The sequence below is a fragment of the Rhamphochromis longiceps genome, linkage group LG8 (genome assembly GCF_057381845.1).
Source record: "Rhamphochromis longiceps isolate RC_006_pf linkage group LG8, R_longiceps_female_GT1.1, whole genome shotgun sequence".
Lineage (NCBI taxonomy): Eukaryota > Metazoa > Chordata > Actinopteri > Cichliformes > Cichlidae > Rhamphochromis > Rhamphochromis longiceps.
In genome coordinates this window covers 14,458,881-14,476,863 of record NC_140564.1, presented here as the reverse complement: position 1 = coordinate 14,476,863, position 17,983 = coordinate 14,458,881, and the positions used below count along the sequence as shown (strand labels likewise).

Here is a 17,983-nt window from a genome sequence, read left to right as displayed (position 1 = left end):
ACAGTAATATTGTTCAGTATGGTCATTCGTTAGAATTCAACACAGGAACAAGTCAAAGTTGTGTAATGCCATCCCCCAACACATACATACATACATATATATATATATATATATATATATATATATATATACACACACACACGCACACATTTATGGAAGAAACATGCACAAAAACAAAATTTAGACACACATCCTCAAAACAGATAAAAGAACAAAGTGGCTGAGCTCGTCTACCGGGGAGGATATAAAAATAGATAAGGACATAAGGTTCCTTCTCAGACAGGAAATGAAGGAGATGGACTCAGTCGTCTTTCACACATCACACTCATTATCCATTCCTCTCAGATGCCGCCTCCTCCCTCTATCGCACGCCGACTTTTTGGAAAAGAGACCGAATCCGTCAGTGTGAAATGAGGTCAGTGATCACATCGCCGATGGAAAATCACCTACAGTACCCACCAGACCAGGGCCGAACACGAACGAACGAACACACACACACACACACACACACACACACACACACACACACACACACACACACACACACACACACACACACACACACACACACACACGAGGAGTAAGTAGACTTTCTCTCCGACACTTGCAGTCTCTCTCCGAGACACACACAGATGTGTTGCTAAATGGTTGCCATGACAACTCTGTTAGGTTCCCAGTCGGTCAGGGAGAGTGTGAGAGTCTGTGTGTGGAAAGTGTAATTGAGTAGAGTGATTTAGGGCTCACAAAGAAAGTCATTTAGTTTCAGAAACGTCCATTTTAAAAGACAATTCCAGGACCGTTGGCTCCCAAATAAGCCTGCAGGGAGTCGAGCGTTAACGCTGTGACTAAACGGTCAGGAAATACTGTCCTCCTCCTCCCGCGGACACACCGCAGCACCGTCACATCATCGGTCTGACACCTCCTTAAGTTTGGCTTTCATCGGACAATTGCACTTCATTTCTTTATTTACGTCTCCGGGTCTGGTTTGCTGCGCAGACGCTGACGTGTGCGGATTAAAGCGAACTAGGTGTGCTTGAAGTGTGAGCTGCCGCATCCTAAATTTCAACTCAAGCTCCAGCCTAATGATGAAATATTTTCATCTGAGCCGCATCACAGCGTGAGAAAATCACAGTCAGTTTGATCTATGCTTCAATAAAATCGTAACTGGGAGCCACGGGTGGATATTGCAGCACTCGCACTACAGAGTCATTCATGGGTAATATGAAGCAATCTTAAATTTTTCAAGAGATTCTGATTAAATCACGAGTTATTATAGAAACTATTTATGGTCCCAATTCCTTTGCCATCCAATTTATTTACATTGTGTAATCACCTATTCATTTAGATTCCCTTGTTAGTGGCAGGTCCACCATTCCACCACGCTAGGCTTTAAATTGCCTTCATGAGCACATGAAGTAGCGCAGCGTGTAATCTGTACAGACGTATGAATATGAATGCGAATATGCAGAGTGGAGCTTTAATGTCCACTCCCATCTGAGCAGGTTTCGGTTGCAAGTTAGCATGTCTGTGGCGAGCTTATGCTGGAATTAAAAATGAAAATCAAGCTTCAATCTAAATTCTGCATTTGTAAACAACGACTACAGCATGAAACATGAAGTCCTGGCCAGGACATCTTCTTTGTTTGGCAGTTTTTCCATTTTATCACACAGATATCAACCTCGCTGTTTACTTTCTCTCCAAACCTGAGCCAGAGCTGCAGCTCAACTGTATAAATGTTCAAACATGGGCAAGTCTGTTTTTTTATTCTAAGGTGGTCACATGGTGGTGTATTTGTTTACTGTGCCAATGAAAAACCAGTAAGCTTAAAACTAGTCTTAGTTAAAAGTAAGATTGTCAGTTTTGTTGTAGTTGACAATGATAAAGAACAATCTGTGAGGTCAGCTTATATTAAAAGACTCTTGATAACTGTTAAAAAGAGGGGGGGGGGGGGGGGGGGGGGGCTACAAACAAAGAGATGACAGATGTACAACATTAAACAGAAAACACATACACACATCATAAGGTGATGTTAAAGATTGCATAGGATGTCCAAAAAAGGCTTCAGACTGCAGGAAGAGCAAAGAAGACAATTTAGGAACATTAAAAGGAAAATTCCAACTTTTCACAATTTTGAACTGATTACATTAAAGAAACAAGAGCTGAGGTGGACCTTTCCCCCCCCTCAGTCTCATCCTTTTTACATACTCTTGTTGTTTCCTACATCTCCCATCATGCCTCTGGAATGTTCCAAAGGGAAACTGAGCAAACAAAGCCCAAGCCCGCTTCACTGTTTTAAGTTGGAATCTTCTTTTAAAAATGGAAAACTCTGGATGTGCTCAAAGTCACACACATAACACATGCACTGGACCGCACAGACAGACTGAGCTAGTGCCTGAGGATGTGATGCTACTTCAGATACAGGAGGACTGCACTTGTCAATAGAAGAACCCACGAGTCTTAAAACACATTCAAAGATCTGTGTGGCGCTTTTAGGAGAGTGGGAAGCACAGATAACATCTAACCCTCCAAGAGATGCTTGCAAGAAAACATTCAGTCGAGACAACATAAACTGGAAGATTCTGTACACGTGACTACCTGTGACTGACATTTTTGCTGGCTTTGAATTCACTGCTTTTCTTCTCATAACTATTTAAATTATGTTGTTTTCACTTTGATGAAATTAACAGAGTTCTTGATGATTCAGTCGTTGGAGAACCCAAATCTGGGTCTGGTAGACCATAAGAATAAATCTCCTGTCTGATTAGAACAAGTGATCTCATAATACTGTAGCACGTTGCAACAATGTGCTGAATGTAAAATATACTAGTCGGTTAACAAAACACCCAGCTTCATCGTTGTTTGAGTGTTCGCTCAGGCCTGCAGGAGTTTCTTGAGGTCCTCGTCTAAGCCTCGAGCCCTCAGCTGCTCCAGGCTGTAGTAGCGATGGATGACGTTGTCTGCAGTCACTACCACCACCCTGACTCCGTGGGTGTCCTCTCCCAGCTGGCAGCCGATGGCCGAGCTTACGACCATGTCCAGGCCACCGTGGCAGCCCCCGGCGTTACGGTGATAATGACCGGAGAAAACCGCCTTCACCCCTGCAGCGAGGAGGGACAGAGAGGTAGTGGTGAATGGTACGGGACGCTGAATTTACAATAAATTGGAGGCAGAACAATATTAGATTTTTCAGGCTGATACTGAATTATGAATTTCTATTTAGATTTTTTAAAAACATTTTTCTATGATATGGTGAAAAACAATTACAAATATTTCACAGCTTTTAGAGTTTTATTGGCAAATAAATCACATTTATCCAAAGAGTCACTATTTACAGCCTCGATCCTTCTTCTTCATAACTTTTACAATTCTCTGTGGGATGCAGAACGTTAGCTTCTGGGTCAAATTCTAGATGAACCAATCCTGCCTTATCAGTGCTTGAAGTAGATCAGTTTGTGGGCTTCTGCCTGCTCACCTGCTTTCTGGGGATTGACTACAGATTTGATTAAGATCTGGAAAGTTTTCTGGCCATGGATGCAAAATGGAGCCACTTGGTTATCTCCTTTGCGTTGTGACAAGGTGCTCCATCATGCTGGAAAATGCACAGATTGTCACCAAATCACTGCTGGATGGCTGGTAGAAGATTGTCTTTGAGGGCATATTTAGCATGGTCAATCCTTAACAAGCACAAGCAGCCAAATGTGTCATGAGCGTCGATCACTGAAAAGGCAGGAATAGGGTGGCATCATTTAGGTCTATGATATATATATATATATATATATTTTAAAGTCACTGTTTAATAGCTTCCCAGCATTGTATTTTATATACCACTTAGCAACATCTCTTGACTGATTGCTTGCTACTTTTTTTAGCTTCCTCTCTGGCCTGTGTGCTGCAGATGCCTTCAGTTGCTGCTTGTTTCTGGGTCTTTCTACATTCAGTTTTGTTTTTAATAAATGAAAAAGATGCTCTATTGCGTTGAAATCATGCGAATGACTTGGCCTTCATAAACTCTTTGGGTTGCTTTTGCAGTATGCGTTCATAGTGCAGTGCTAGCTGGGTTTTTTCAGGACTGTGGAGGCTCTCATGTGTTTTCTGGAAACATTTGATCTAGTCTTCTTGTTCTTGAGTGTAACCAGTGGTTTGCACCTAGATATAAACCCTTTGTATTTGCATTTCTGACAGTGTCTCTTGGCTAGTTATTGTGAATAGATTTTTCTTAACCAACGACAAAATTCTGCGATCATCCACTGTAGTTGCATGATCAAACAAACAAACAAAAAAGCAAGGGAATAAAAGCAGAATAATCTAAAAGGTGAGATGAATCGGGTAAAGAATCAGTGATGGACAGCAGGAAAAAAGGGGCAAAAAAGGAAAAATATGATATGATGTAAAGACTCAAAACTGGAAATTTACAAAGGGAGGAAGGAAATGAGAGAAAGGAACAGACGGAAAAGCAAACTGTGGAAGCTTCCACTTGTCACATAGGAAACTTTCATTAGGGTGGTTACGATTTTCAATTTGATTTCAATTACAAACAGCATCATTATATAGAATGGTGAGGGTTTGGCTTGGCCCTGCGGCAGTCATGCTGTGTCACTTCAGTTGAAATGAATGCACACTTAAAATGGCATGCCAAACAAGCCTCAGTTTGAATGAGGGGTGCAAGATAAGTTGTTTTTCTGTGTGAAGGTTGTATTTGTCTACAAATTTGTTTCTCGTTTGTGGGGAGAAACAATTGGACTTTTAAGCAAGCTCCTCTCATTTCTGGCCAATTTTCACTTGAGCGAGGGGTAAACACAAGGTCAGAATGTGAATTTGAGGGGGAGAATTTTAGATAAGAAAAGATAAGGTGACACTTGTCACTGGATTAATGCTTTAATATTAGGATATAATAAGGTCCAATACAGTAGGTACCCAAATTTTTAGACATTTCCAAAAATATTTAAGCTACAGTTCTATAACGAATAAAGACTCAGAATGAATACTGGCTTAACGTGAGCAAAAAGTAATTATTTTTGGTCAGGGGACCAGCGGTAATTGGATTATTGATTCAAAAACTCTTAAAAGGTTGTAAGTGGATCCCAAATGTAGTATTTACATTTGAAATCTGCTCTCAGTACAAGTGAAAAAGTCTATCCTTAGGCTTAAAAAAAACAACAGAAATCCACCAGAGAAAACAGAGAAGATTAGGAGTGGTCACATTAACAATACAGTACATTCTAAGAAAACAAAATGCTGGATGGCCGTGGACAAACACAGTGGCGTATGATCAAAAATGATCACAACATGGAGCTCAGAAAGGACATATTAGATGCTGCCCATGCCAACCAGTCGCCAACCAGTCACCAATCAGTCTCTAGATGTATGTGACACCAGCCTAAGATCAAGGATCAAGGAAAGTATGAAGACTCCATGGAGTGGCTTACAATGGCAACCATAAATCGTCATCTGTAAAACACTGAGAAGCAAGTGTGACGACTTTGGTATTTGTGGTTTCCAAAGGGAATCTGTCAAAAGTTTATAATCGATGATGTGGTACAAACTATAAAAACTGTTTCCAAGGACACAAGCAGCTTTAGAGTTATACAGTCTGCTCAGATTAAGCAAACGCAGCTAAGGTGATTGGAGATGCTCCATAGTAACAGTGCACAGTGATCTAAAGCGAAAGCAACACAGGAGTTGCAGGAAACATTCTGTCAGGGTCAAATCAATCACTTCATCACATTTTGCTAAGTGACACAAAACTAGTTGCCTGTGAAGAAGCCTCAAAGTACTCAAAACTAATTTGTGGTCAAGTTAATAGGTGAAATTAAACTTTAAAATGGGGGACTGTGAAAAAAACCATGGTTGTAAATCCTGAATGTTTCACTCAATACTTCAAACCCCTGAATTAATTTTCTGGAGCTAAATGTACTTGTGTTTGCAAGTTGCACACGTACGTGTAGGTGAGAGGGAGGGTTGAAATTAGTTTACAGCCGCCTTTTGGCAGAAAACGCGAGCTGCTCTATTTTCCAATGGCAAGTGTTTCCATGGAGGGAAGTCTGGCTGCTCGCTGCCTCATCTCTGGAGAGACACCCGGCCAAAAAAAATAATGAAAACTGGCAACAAAAGAGGATAAATTTCAGCCTGTTCATGAGAAAGACATCGGTCTGTCTCAGAAATCTGCACAACAAAGACAAGGAAGATCCCTCCCAGAAAGCTCTCATGTATCCACCGCTGATACTACTTCGATGTCGGCACCGTGAAATTGCCCTGAATCATCAAGTCCGCCATTCTGCATAATCAAACAGCAGCAGAATACAAATGTGACCTAAATATGTATTAATATTCGGAGCTGTGAGAGGACAGCGGTTGCACATGATGGACCATTAAATAATTAATCTGCCGTAGATGAGAATGGATGATTTAAGGCTTGTATGGGTGTATGCCTGGGCTAAATTCATTTCCAATAAAAACCTGGAGCAGCGTCGTGTGTGTCCAACCCTTCAGTGACTTGTGGGTGGGCCTGCAGCTACATCGTCATGGACCACACAGATTCATTGAATGTGTGTATATCTGTGTGCCCAGGAATACCAGCCTTCATGTAACCTTGCCACTTCTCGAGGTGACCGACTAACTGAGCAGGCTCAGAACTGTCTAGTCCTGTGTTTGCAAATGTGTGTGTCCTTGTTATTTTATTTAATGTGTTTTACATAAGAGCTGAAAGGCCATAAATGCCCTCTCTGACTGTAGGGCAAAGCATGTACTCATTATTCTGTATGATTATCAGTATGTGTGTGCTCTGTGCTGAAGGCTTCCCATGCTAGTGTTTTTATATCTATCCCACAAGAAATTATACAGTTCATCTACATTTATTCAGACCCCATGAATGACAACAAAGCGAAGAAGTGACAGAAGTGTGAACCAGGGGAAATGTTTGATTGCATCACCTGATGACTCAGTTATCGAGGCCGACTGTGGAAATTCTGGATTTGCTACAGTATCCACATGAGAGATGCGACTTCTTCATCACCTCAGAAAAAAAAGACTTTAGAAAGATGAGATGGTGGGAGGAAGACGCTAAGACGACAATAGTGAAGAAGTGAGAGACGAGGATTAATCCTGTAATAATAATGACGAATGAACCAGCGGGAGAAAGCAGGGAAGAAAAAAAAAACTTTTTGAAGCTGAAATGGTTTCTCTGAACCTCCTCTGAAACTTCCAAAGATACCATGATTAATGCTGCTAAATAAAGTGTGTGGGAGCGTGTAAGTGTGCATATGTACATGTGTCAGTGCGTCTGAGTTCTGTCGCCACATCGCTGATGATCCGTATCCCACACATGCCGCAAAACACCACGCAGCAGCAGTGCGCTTCCTTCACATGTATGTGAAACATTTGTGATATACAGTGGGGCAAAAAAGTATTTAGTCAGCCACCGATTGTGCAAGTTCCCCCACCTAAAATGATGACAGAGGTCAGTAATTTGCATCAGAGGTACACTTCAACTGTGAGAGACAGAATGTGAAAAAAAAATCCATGAATCCACATGGTAGGATTTGTAAAGAATTTATTCGTAAATCAGGGTGGAAAATAAGTATTTGGTCAATAACAAAAATACAACTCAATACTTTGTAACATAACCTTTGTTGGCAATAACAGAGGTCAAACGTTTACTATAGGTCTTTACCAGGTTTGCACACACAGTAGCTGGTATTTTGGCCCATTCCTCCATGCAGATCTTCTCGAGAGCAGTGATGTTTTGGGGCTGTCGCCGAGCAACACGGACTTTCAACTCCCGCCACAGATTTTCTATGGGGTTGAGGTCTGGAGACTGGCTAGGCCACTCCAGGACTTTCAAATGCTTCTTACGGAGCCACTCCTTTGTTGCCCGGGCGGTGTGTTTTGGATCATTGTCATTTTGGAAGACCCAGCCTCGTTTCATCTTCAAAGTTCTCACTGATGGAAGGAGGTTTTGGCTCAAAATCTCACGATACGTGGCCCCATTCATTCTGTCCTTAACACGGATCAGTCGTCCTGTCCCCTTGGCAGAAAAACAGCCCCATAGCATGATGTTTCCACCCCCATGCTTCACAGTAGGTATGGTGTTCTTGGGATGCAACTCAGTATTCTTCTTCCTCCAAACACGACGAGTTGAGTTTATACCAAAAAGTTCTACTTTGGTTTCATCTGACCACATGACATTCTCCCAATCCTCTGCTGTATCATCCATGTGCTCTCTGGCAAACTTCAGACGGGCCTGGACATGCACTGGCTTCAGCAGCGGAACACGTCTGGCACTGCGGGATTTGATTCCCTGCCGTTGTAGTGTGTTACTGATGGTGACCTTTGTTACTTTGGTCCCTGCTCTCTGCAGGTCATTCACCAGGTCCCCCCGTGTGGTTCTGGGATCTTTGCTCACCGTTCTCATGATCATTTTGACCCCACGGGATGAGATCTTGCGTGGAGCCCCAGATCGAGGGAGATTATCAGTGGTCTTGTATGTCTTCCATTTTCTGATGATTGCTCCCACAGTTGATTTTTTCACACCCAGCTGCTTGCCTATTGTAGATTCACTCTTCCCAGTCTGGTGCAGGTCTACAATACTTTTCCTGGTGTCCTTCGAAAGCTCTTTGGTCTTGGCCATGGCGGAGTTTGGAGTCTGACTGTTTGAGGCTGTGGACAGGTGTCTTTTATACAGATGATGAGTTCAAACAGGTGCCATTCATACAGGTAACGAGTGGGGGACAGAAAAGCTTCTTACAGAAGACGTTACAGGTCTGTGAGAGCCAGAGATTTTCCTTGTTTGAGGTGACCAAATACTTATTTTCCACCCTAATTTAGGAATAAATTCTTTACAAATCCTACCATGTGAATTCATGGATTTTTTTTTCACATTCTGTCTCTCACAGTTGAAGTGTACCTCTGGTGCAAATTACTGACCTCTGTCATCATTTTAAGCGGGGGAACTTGCACAATCGGTGGCTGACTAAATACTTTTTTGCCCCACTGTATTAATATAGTGATGTTCTGTAGTCCACATTACTATTAGAAAAGCCATTTTTTACAAAAGCTATAGTAAGACCATTGTAGAGGCATTAAACCTTAGTAAAAGTTAGATGACTGATTCATGACTGATTTATGTTACATTATAGTGCGGAAAATACGGTACAAAGTCACGCTTAAAATCGACAGAGCGCCTTATAATCCGGTGCGCCTTATGTATGAATTCTGGTTGTGCTTACTGACCTTGAACTGATTGTATGTGGTACACGGAACTAAAAAAATCTGTCAAAAAATGTTCTAGTACGACTTTGGAAAGCTACGAAGCCGCACCGCTTGATGGATTGTCGGAGCATTACGGCTACCGTAGTCAGGACCCTCTTGGACTCGGAGTAATCTGGGTCCAAAACGCTAACTTTCTTCCACTCGATAAAAGTTAACGCGAGGGTTTCCGATGGTTAGTGAGAAATGCAATCACATGGCAGGATGCTGTAAACGGACCAAACTTCAGTCAGGAGAACACCTGAGATAATCCATGAACAATACGAGGAAGCCTCAAGAGAATTCAACATTAATGAATCAATGGTACGGAAGTGGAGGAAGCAAGAAGAATCAGTTGAATAACATTTGACTTTTGTTTCGATTAACCTCAAATCCGAACTCTTTCATGGCATGCATTTTTAAATTCTATTTGCTATTTGCTATTTGGGCTGTTTGGGACCTGAAGAATTACCAGATTTTTTTTTTTTACCTAATTTTTGTTTTTGAGAAAAATGAGATGAGGACATTCGTTGTAAATTTCGATAGAACAGTGGCAGTAAAGCGTACTCGTAGAGCAAAATCTTATATTTTGGTCTAGACAACCCAGAATGTGATTTCTACATATGTGGACGCCAGGTCGTAGGAGGTTAATGCGCCCTATAATCTGATGCGCCTTGTGTATGAAAACAGACCTGTTCATAGACAGTGGGCCTCATGGTCCAAAAAATACGGCAGTCAAAAACATTACATTTAGAATTCAGTCTGTTTCTGCTCCTGTTTGCTCCAGAGTCCAGAGATCTGCCCTGGAATTTTCCCTATTTATGTAAGCTGTTTACCTCAGCTGTTGTCATGGTCCTGGGTCGTTGACCCAGCGTTTTGTGTTTTGTGATTATTTCCCTCTGTTCTAGTTATTCTGTGTCCTCCCCCCTTGTGTCCGGTTCGGGTCCTAGATTTCCTGTTTTGTTCTGAAAGTCTGTGTCTGTTGTCATTGTGTTCAGCTTGTCTCCTCCGGTCCTCATGTGTATTAGGTTCAGCTGTTCTTCCCTCCTGTGTGTGATTACCTGATTACCTTGTGTGTGTATATTTAGTGGGTGTCGGTCTGTGTTCGTTGTCGGCTCGTCTGCGTTCTATGGTGTTCCGTTCCTGTCTCTGCGTCTCTCTGCCCCGCACCCCTTTTGTATGGTCTCAGGTTTGTCATTTAGTTCTCCCAGTTTAGGTTTCTTCAGTTGTTTTGTCATGCCTCACTGCCTGTTTTTGCCACTCCACCACTTGTAAATAAACATCACTCGAATCATCAGTCACTGCCGCATTTTGGGTCCTCCTTTTCCTCCAACACCACACGGCTCACCCCGCCAGCCGTGACAGTACGAGCCGACCACAAGATGGATCTAGCAGCTTTGTCTGGAGAGAGCGACCTCGCACGCATCCAACGCCTGATGGACTGGGTAACCCACACCACCAACGCAAGGGCAAAAGTGGTGGGGTTAAAAGCCATCGAGGCAATCCTGGAAGGAAATCCCTACCTCTGCCAGCTTAAGGGAGTTTCAGGCTTAATTTGCAACCTGCATAAAGCCCGGGGGGTGGTGCGAGCTCGGGAATCCACAGACTTTGTCCAGCAGCAGCGGACTACGGCCGCCCCGGAACAGTCACGTCAGCTTCTCCCGCCGGAGGTTTTGCCCGGCCCGCCGGAGGTTTTGCCCAGGAGGAAGCGACGATCGCGCCGTCGGCGCGTCACCCTACAGCCGGAGATTAGGACTTCAGAACTGCCGGCTGTGTTGAGTGAGAAGGACCCTTTTTCTGTTTTGGACTGTGGAACAGTTTATCCAGGGGCTTTGTTTGGTGCAGCAGACGACAAGGAGAACTGTTTGTTGCCTGTTCATTCTCCTGCTGAGCTGTCTTTAGCTTGTTTAGCTGCACAGCCGCAAGCTCGTTTAGCTGCACAGCCGCATTCAACTCGGCCTCCGGTATCCCCGCTAGCCCAGTCATCCATGCAGTCTCCGTCTTCACAGACTCCCTCTGTACGGGAGGCTGCGTCTGTGCCTCCCATTTTGGACTCTTTTTCTAGTACGTATTATTTGCAGAGAGACAAACACGTTAAAAATGCAATCGTTCCTCAACAGCTGGCTAGTTTAGAGACTGTTACTTGCTCCAGGGCCTCACCAGAGGTTAAATTACAGCCCTCAGCTGACTCTGGACCCCTGGAGGCTAAGAACCCAGCTGAGGACTGCACCCGGCTGTGGCTACCTGAGCAGGGTCGGTGCTCCGCGCAGCTGCAGTCCGTTTTGTCCCTGCCAGAGGCCCGTGCGCCTGCTGGTTCCGCCCTGTGTGTTCCAGGGGCCCCGGTGCCCACTGGTCCAGAGACTGTTTTCGCTGGAGGGCCCGAGGAGCCCGTCCGGCCTCCTGCCTCGCCAGCTGGAGGGCCCGAGGAGCCCGTCCGGCCTCCTGCCTCGCCAGCTGGAGGTTCAGGGGAACCTAGCCAGCTTCCTGCCTCGCCAGCTGGAGGTTCAGGGGAACCTAGCCAGCTTCCTGCCTCATCAGCTGGAGGGCCCGAGGAGCCCGTCCAGCCGCCTGCTGCATCATCCGCTTCTGCCTCGCCTGGTCCGGCCTCTGCTTCTGCCTCGCCTGGTCCTGCGGGGGCCACGCCACCATCGGGTCCCGGACTGCCGCCTCGACATCAGCGGTCGTCTGCTGGGCCGCTAGTCGGGCATCATCGTCGATATGGACGACCTCCCAGATGCTGCCGCTGCCTGCCGCGCGGCCGGCCTCCAGACTTGTGGCGCCGTTGCCGTCCGCCTGAACTGTTTCCTCGTCGCCGCCGTTGCCGTCCGCACGGTCGGCCGCCTGAACGGTTTCCCCGTCGCCGCCGCGTGCACGGTCGGCCCCCTGAACGGTTTCCGTTTCACCACCACTGCCTTCCGCGCGGTCGGCTTTTGGGTCTGTGTCGCCTACGTGGCCGGCCTCAGAAGAGGAATTGGCCTGGACTTCTGAGTTGTCAGCCTCCGGGCCGGCCTCCTGAACTGTGTTTTGTTCTCGTACTCCAGCATGTGTGTTTTCGTTTTGGACAATTCCCTTGGTTCGCTGGAGCTTGTTTTTGTTCGGTGTTGGTCCCTCCGTCCTGGTCCCCCGCCGCCCGCCCTGGGTTGGTCGTCCGTTTTTTGTTTTGGGCTGTCGGGAGCCAGCCCTTGGAGGGGGGGGTACTGTCATGGTCCTGGGTCGTTGACCCAGCGTTTTGTGTTTTGTGATTATTTCCCTCTGTTCTAGTTATTCTGTGTCCTCCCCCCTTGTGTCCGGTTCGGGTCCTAGATTTCCTGTTTTGTTCTGAAAGTCTGTGTCTGTTGTCATTGTGTTCAGCTTGTCTCCTCCGGTCCTCATGTGTATTAGGTTCAGCTGTTCTTCCCTCCTGTGTGTGATTACCTGATTACCTTGTGTGTGTATATTTAGTGGGTGTCGGTCTGTGTTCGTTGTCGGCTCGTCTGCGTTCTATGGTGTTCCGTTCCTGTCTCTGCGTCTCTCTGCCCCGCACCCCTTTTGTATGGTCTCAGGTTTGTCATTTAGTTCTCCCAGTTTAGGTTTCTTCAGTTGTTTTGTCATGCCTCACTGCCTGTTTTTGCCACTCCACCACTTGTAAATAAACATCACTCGAATCATCAGTCACTGCCGCATTTTGGGTCCTCCTTTTCCTCCAACACCACACGGCTCACCCCGCCAGCCGTGACAGCTGTGAATGCAGAGTGATAGGAGTGCACTATTATTTAGTCTGGAGGAGGATGTAAAACTCTGAGACACGGTTCAATGAGTCAGAGAAGCTAACCAATGACAATACTGAGGTGAGTTATTGAGGATAGGCTGAACTGTTGGTAAGCTGTTATTGCTGCTGTTAGCTACTGTTAGCTGTTAATAGCTGATATTAGTGAGATTATCTTTGAAGTGGATCTGAAATTGTTGGACACTAGGGCTGGGCGATATGGCCTAAAATCCATATCGCGATATAATTTGAAGCACGTGCGGTAACGATATATATCGCGATATATTCTTTTCTTCTGTATAACGCATTTTCCACACTATAAGGGACACTTAAAATCCTTTAATTTTCTCAAAAATCGAGAGTGTGCCTTATGTATGAATTCTGGTTGTGCTTACTGACCTCGAACCGATTTTGGCAGAAATCTGTTAAAAATGTTTTAGTACAACTTTGGTAAGCCGCACTGCTTGATGGATTGTCAGAGCATTACGGCTGCCGTAGTGAGGAGCTTCGCGGAGCAATCTGGGTCCAAAACTCCATCCGCTTCAGGTCCCAAAGTCAAACGAACACTGAGAGTTAAAAACGGTCGAAATTCTTTTATCTTTAATTAAATCATCAGCGTTGCTGCTTTATCGGGTGCAGCAATCAAGTTTAACATCCTGGCATCCATGAAAGTAGAATTTATTAAATTTAACGGAGTTACAAGTTAACAGGACGTTAGCTCGCTAGTTTACACGTAAACATGACATACCATGTTCTGACAGAAATTTTTGAAACTAATTAAAACGTACAGCTCTGCTATCACTTCCAACATAAATGAAGACAGAAAACTAAACAGCAGTGGCGTTTGCAGGGTTACTGAAGTTTGACTACTTGGTATATAATTTTGTGCTACGTGACTGCTAGCGACACAGCTATGTTAGCATAACATTAGCACAGTGAAGCTGGAGGATGAACGCCAAATTTTTTCCACTCGATAAAAGTTAACGTGAGGGATTCTGGTGGTTAGGGACAAATGCAATCGCATAGCAGGATGCTATACACGGGCCAAACTTCAGTCAGGAGAACAACTGAGATTATTCATCCACAATACGAGGTTAGTCATTAATATACTGCAACAACATGGGAATAGAACAGATGTGAGAGAATTCAACATTAATGAATCAATGTTACGGAAGTGGAGGAAGCGCAGTTTTTGGCTTTCCCCATATTTCAAAAGTGCTTCATCTCTTTGCTATGACTGTCGTCCGGCATAATTTGCAGATGATAATGGTTGTAGCTGCTGCGATGCTTTTGACCAAAACAGTCGCAGCTTGATGACATCATCAACACGCGCTATCGCGGTAGAGTGATATAGTCAAAATCTATCGTTGGCCAAATTTATATTGTTTATATCGCCCACCCCTATTGGATACTGTTTGCTCTAATGCTTAATGAATAAACGCTCAAAAGATGTGAGAATGTAATCAAACTGTTTATCAGAGGGAAACTGTGATTTTTAGAAAACTCAAGCCTAACATTAGCTGGCACAATATTAGCTTATAAACAGCTGTTGTTGTCAGCTATCTGGAGACGGGAGGGTCACGTGTCTAATCTGCTGACAATAAGTCATTCTAACAATATCTGGAATAAATGAGCACATGTCTGCAGGTTTTTGTGTATTATAGGCCTGCCTTCATTTTTGGAGATGAGGCTTGAGGTGTAGAAGGAAGAGAATGAGATTTTTATTAAGATGCCAATTTCTTTGGTGAAGGGAATCAATCCCATCTGAGATGATAAAACATAGGTATGATCCTTCATATCTTGAGTGTGAAGGTGCAGACACAAATTTAAATGTACCTCAACAGCATGCAAACACTCATAACTTCTCTTCTCCTCCACCTTTTGGTTTACTACATGTGGCCACAGACATAACACAATTAGTCAAAGGAGATGTCTTTCCCCGCCACTTTATTCAAATATGGTTGGGAAACATGGTAGCTGCCACAAACCGGTGCCGACTCCTATGTATTTGTATTTGTCATTTTAACTTTATAAGAATGCATCAACTTGCTGGATTATGTAAATGCAGACTACCCCATGTATATTTGTGAATAGTATTTTCTTTTCTATTTTTCTATTAAAAAATCTCAGAAATGATTGACTTTAAGGTCCTACTCACATTTGCTCTGTGCCAAAGCCCAATTTTACTCCTAACCCTAAAGCTTCCCAAGTGTGCTTCATTTTAGATTATCGCTCCTTATTATTACACTCTGCTTTTTTTAGTGTTGCTCCCTGTCCAGATGAACAGAATCAACTTTTGGAGATTTACTTTCCTGGATGATTGAGAATGCATCAAGACGTTTTAACCCACTTTGGCGAGGACTGCCTAAAGGTTGTACGTCAGTATGAGCAAACAGCACGTAAATGGTAAATGGTAAATGGCCTGTATTTATATAGCGCTTTACTAGTCCCTAAGGACCCCAAAGCGCTTTACATATCCAGTCATCCACCCATTCACGCACACATTCACACACTGGTGATGGCAAGCTACATTGTAGCCACAGCCACCCTGGGGCGCACTGACAGAGGCGAGGCTGCCGGACACTGGCGCCACCGGGCCCTCTGACCACCACCAGTAGGCAACGGGTGAAGTGTCTTGCCCGTTGCCTGTAGTCCTGTAGTCCGCCGTAAGACGGCGGACTACAGGAACCACCTGAGATTCAGCCTCAGATGCCGACAAAACAGGAGTACTCCTAAGGGTCTGCAAATGAGCTCTTCAGTTAAGGCTTCCGGGCAACAAAAATCCTCCAGAGGGCACAGCATCAGTTGCTTAATGAACGCGTGAGGCAAACAAATTTTACCATCGACATGGTAAAATCTCAAGAGAAGCGGATCCGACAGAGACTGAAAATGGTTTTAGATGAGAATAATAAAACTGTGTTAAATAATTGATACGTCACACCTTTAAGACCGATTGTCTGCATGATCGACTCTGTCACCTATAACATCTCCAAGTTTCTGGCTTTGATCCTCAACCCGCTGGTGGGCAGCTCTGAACACCACATCCAGAACATCCTGGATTTTGTTGAGAAGGTGAGAGATGTCATTATGGAGGCAGATGAAACCATGGTCTCGTACGACGTTACATCTCTCTTCACTTGCATCCCAGTCACGGAAGCGTTGGAGGTAGTCCGTAAGAGATTACAGGATGACACCAACCTCAGCAACAGGACCACTCTCAGCATCGACCAAGTGTGTTTGCTTTTGGAACTGTGTCTTCATTCCACCTACTTCACATACAAGGGTCAGATCTACAGGCAGAAACATGGGTGTGCCATGGGCTCCCCAGTTTCACCCATCGTGGCCAATCTGTACATGGAAGAAGTGGAAAAGAGGGCTTTGCTATCCTACCCTGGAACACCACCAAGCTATTGGTTCAGATATGTGGATGACACCTGGGTGAAAATCAAATCTCAGGACGTACCACATTTCACGGATCACATTAACTCAGTGGACCGACACATCAAATTCACCAGGGAGGATATGAAAAGTGGCAGGTTAGCCTTCTTAGGCTGTGAGATTTCCATCAGTAATGGGGGACATCTAAAAGCTGACGTGTACCGTAAACCTACACATACGGATCAGTATCTAAGGTTTGACTCTCATCATCCACTGGAGCACAAACTGGGTGTCATCAGGACGCTACAACACAGAGCGAACACCATCCCCACTGACACAGCGGCCAGTGAGGCAGAAGAACAGCACATCAAGAAGGCCCTGAGTAAATGTGGTTATCCCAGCTGGACTTTTGTCAAAGCTGGAAAGGCACCTAAAGAAAGCTCCAGCCGATCCATGAGAGAAGAACAACCGCTGCCCAAGTGAAAACCTGTAGTGATCCCATATGTGTCAGGAGTATCGGAGCAGTTGAGACACATTTTTTCTAATCACTGGGTCCCTGTGGCTTTTAAACCCCAAAACACGCTGCGCCAAAAATTGGTCCACCCCAAGCATCGGGTCCCCCGACACAAACAGAGTAACATAGTGTACGCTGTTAAGTGCCAGGAGGATTGCCAGGATTTATACATCGGGGAAACCAAACAACCTTTGGCGAAGCGGATGGCACAACACAGAAGAGCTACCTCGTCAGGCCAGGACTCTGCAGTCTATTTACACCTACAGGCCAGTGGACACTCTTTCAATGATGAGGATGTACACATCTTGGACAGGGAGGAACGCTGGTTTGAGCGCGGAGTCAAGGAGGCCATTTACGTGAAAAGGGAAAGACCATCTCTGAATTGAGGAGGGGGGCTAAGGGTACATCTTTCGCCATCTTACAATGCTGTGATTGCAGCCATTCCCCAACTCTCTGTGAATGGTACTCATGGCCATTGATCAATGGTCAATGGTCATGAGAATTTGCATAATTAAGATTAAGGAACTGACCTCCCAGCCCATTGTTCCTTCAGTGGGCTGGTTTCAGTCATTATGCAAATTATAAGATTTGGGGAAACCTGCAGTCAGCTGAGACTGAAGAAGTCACTTGGATGAGTGACGAAATGTTTCTCTCACAAAACGCTACGACCAGATGAACAGAATCAACTTTTGGAGATTTACTTTCCTGGATGATTGAGAATGCATCAAGACAGTTCTCAGTAATGCGTCATGGAGGCTACTGAGGCTAGATGCATATCTTGTTCTAGTCCAACTAAAGCACTCCTGAGAATCCCTTTAAACTGGTCAGGGTACGGTTAAGTGGTGACACTGATTAAGCAAAGTGGGCTCTGGAGGTCAAATGAGATTGACCGTGGTATGGATCACCCAGTCCGAGTCGCTTAGATCAAGTCTCACACTGAAACACACAAGTCTTTTTGCACGACTATCAGACCTCTTTTAGGACACCAACATACAACAGGCTCTTTTTTAAAAGCTGAGACTAAAAAAAAGCTGTTTTTTAATAGCTGAGATTTGATGTGAAGTGGTCCAATAGAAAACATGGATGTTTTGGAAATGGATCAG

The 17,983-nt window shown here is 44.6% G+C and overlaps 1 protein-coding gene across 1 annotated transcript in view; it reads right to left on the bottom strand.

The window, feature by feature from the left end:
* Positions 1-1,942: 1,942 nt before the first annotated feature.
* The window catches only part of cpped1 (calcineurin-like phosphoesterase domain containing 1), a 58,037-nt gene continuing 41,996 nt past the window's right edge, over positions 1,943-17,983 (bottom strand). Inside the window, exon 6 of the mRNA XM_085415892.1 lies at positions 1,943-3,098. Within this exon, the coding sequence (XP_085272018.1) occupies positions 2,872-3,098 (227 nt within the window). The 3' untranslated portion in view covers positions 1,943-2,871. The remainder of the gene's footprint in view (positions 3,099-17,983) is intronic.